This window comes from Octopus bimaculoides, chromosome 1 (assembly GCF_001194135.2).
Source record: "Octopus bimaculoides isolate UCB-OBI-ISO-001 chromosome 1, ASM119413v2, whole genome shotgun sequence".
NCBI lineage: Eukaryota > Metazoa > Mollusca > Cephalopoda > Octopoda > Octopodidae > Octopus > Octopus bimaculoides.
Window position 1 is genome coordinate 93897585 of NC_068981.1, and position 2940 is coordinate 93900524.

Consider the following 2940-nt stretch of genomic DNA (forward strand, 5'->3'; position numbering starts at 1 on the left):
CTCTCTCTTTCTTTCTTTCTTTCTTTCCTTCTTCCTTTCTATCTTTATCTATCTCTATATCTCTTTTCTTTACACACACACACTCTCTCTCTCTGACTCTTTCTCTCTCTATTCTCTTTCTCCCTCTCTCTCCCCTTCGCTCTACCTGCCTACCTTCTACCTACCTACCTCCCCACCTACCTTCTTCCTGCCTAACTTCTACCTACCTACATACATACCTACATACCTACCTGTCAATCTATTTCTCCCTCAACTTCTCTTTCTTTCATTCTTTTTTCGTCTGCTTCTACAGCGGCCTCTGCTTCTCAAACCGGCTACTCTCATACCACCTGTCTCCAGACACTTCTAACACATTCAGCTCTCATGTTTTCGTCTTCCATATTGTAACCCATTCACTACGCCACTCAATGTTTCCTCTCTAAAACGATAACGGTTCAGTGAAATTCCCTCTTTGCATTTTTTTTTCATTGAAGCACAAAAATTACAACTAACTACGGAGTGTCTGCAAACCCAAAATTATAGAGATTTGTAGAATTTACTTATGATAGAATAACTAAGATTGGTAGAGTAGAGAAGTGAGTGGTAAGTTGGAATTGGGCTTTGAGGATGATTATGAATCTTGCAGACTGGGAAAGAAGAGAACAGTTTGATGTCCAGTGGAAGCGAAATGAATCTCATACCAAATGTTCCATTGAAGTTGCAGAACTTACGAGGGAAAGGTGGCAAAAAAGGGTTATCTACATCCGGAGTTTGCATATTGTAAGAATGATACGGCTTCGACAGTTGTCTGAGCCCAGTAGAGAGCAGTATTGATTATCGATTCAAGATGACAGCAGGCAATTTGCGCAATTATTCGAATTTGGAAACGAGGCATAAATCTTTGCAGCGTAGTACAATCGAGTCAGAGAAATGTTTAGAAAAAAGTGAGAGTCTTTTCATATACAGACATATATGTGTGTGTCAGTGTGTGCGTGTGTGTGTGTACATATACATATACTCTTTTACTTGTTTCAGTCATTTGACTGTGGCCATGCTGGAGCACCGCCTTTAGTCGAACAAATCGACTCCAGGACTTATTCTTTGTAAGCCTAGTACTTATTCTATCGGTCTCTTTTACCGAACCGCTAGTTACGGGAACGTAAACACACCAGCATCGGTTGTCAAGCGATGTTGAGGGACAAACACAGACACACAAACACACACACACATATACATATATACGACGAGCTTCTCTCAGTTTCCGTCTACCAAATCCACTCACAAGGCATTGGTCGGCCCGAGGCCATAGTAGAAGACACTTGCCCAGTGGGACTGAACCCGTAACCATGTAGTTGGTTAGCAAGCTACTTACCACACAGCCACTCCTACGCCTATACATATATATGCACATACATACATATATGCACGTATGTATGTATGCATGTATATATATATATATATATATATATATATATATTATAATGGGGATACCCAGGGTAATCCCATAAACCGACCTCCCCCATTAAAATTATACACTGCTCTACATCTTAGAGTGTGCTTCTTCTCTGGATTTATGTTTTCTACAAACGAAATATATATATATATTTCTGTCTATTTTTCCAGTTATCTATGCCTATATAAACATACAAGCATGCACATATAATGCATACACGCCTGCGTTTAAAGATACGTCAAACACACGTAGAACAGGTGTCCATCTTGATTGCTAGTAGCAAACATTTAACGACTTGCAACTTTAAAGGCAGGTGTTTTTCACTATTTGTCGAACGACAGAACAAGATAGGAATTGTTACATGTTGCTGTAAAGGGAGGTAACTTGAGCAGAATTAACTTTCGTTAACAAGGGAGCCGACTCTTTGAATCTCCTTTGTTACAGTTGGTTATTTTTCTTTTATGGCTCGATCAATTGTAAATGTTCCAAGGGAAAGGCTTGTCTTTGATATCAATTACAAATTAACTCTGATTTTCTGTTGGAAGAAACAACAGTTTTTATTATGTACAGTTTTTAGTATGCACAGCAGAATCAGACAGAAACTGCATTTACGAAAGCATTTAAAGAAGATAAGCTATGACGATAATATTCTTTTCCACAAGGCCCGAAATTTGGGGGGAGAGGGCCAGTCGATTCGATCGACCCCCAACTGGTACTTAATTTATCGACCCCGAAAGGATGAAAGGCAAAGTCGACCTCGGCGGAATTTGAACTCAGAATTTAAAGACAGACGAAATACCGCTAAGGATTTCGCCCGGCGTGCTAACATTTTTTATTTCTTTACTGTCCACAAGGGGCTACACAGAGAGGGGACAAACAAGGACAGACAAACGGATTAAGTCGATTATATCGACCCCAGTGCGTAACTGGTACTTATTTAATCGACCCCGGAAGGATGAAAGGCAAGGTCAACTTCAGCAGAATTTGAACTCAGAACGTAGCAGCAGACGAAATACCGCTAAGTAAACCTGTGTTGGTCAAGGAAAGGTCAATCCTTTGTTTAGGGTTTGACCTACATTACTGACCATAGTCTTTATAACACAGAACATTTCCTATCTCTACGTCTTTTGTGTCAGTCAGACCAAGGGCAGCACTCTCCTCAGCCGCAAGAAAGACGATGCCACCTTTACCCTTTCTTCTTTTATAGTTAGTACCGTGCATTCTTTACTCTTTCCCTCTCTACAGACAGACAACCTTTTTCTTCACTATCAACTACTAACCAGCGAGCCAATCTTGTTGTTAATATCACTAGAATTGCTACTGTCTTTTTTAACTACCTGTCGGGCAAATGAATAAACATATGTAAATAATATTTCTTCCTTCTTGGTGTTGTTTCTTCGATGTTCACTGGTTACTCCGACGCGAGAACCTTTAAGCATCACATCTACACGTTACATTCGGCAGTGGGCAACATCATATCGACATGATATGGCACATCAAATTCAGCC

The 2940-nt window shown here is 40.1% G+C and overlaps 1 protein-coding gene across 1 annotated transcript in view; it reads left to right on the top strand.

Moving 5' to 3' along the window:
- Positions 1-826: 826 nt before the first annotated feature.
- Positions 827-2940, top strand: part of LOC106875274 (zinc finger MYM-type protein 6) — a 9015-nt gene continuing 6901 nt past the window's right edge. Inside the window, exon 1 of the mRNA XM_014923361.1 lies at positions 827-923. Coding sequence (XP_014778847.1) covers positions 827-923 — 97 coding nt within the window. The remainder of the gene's footprint in view (positions 924-2940) is intronic.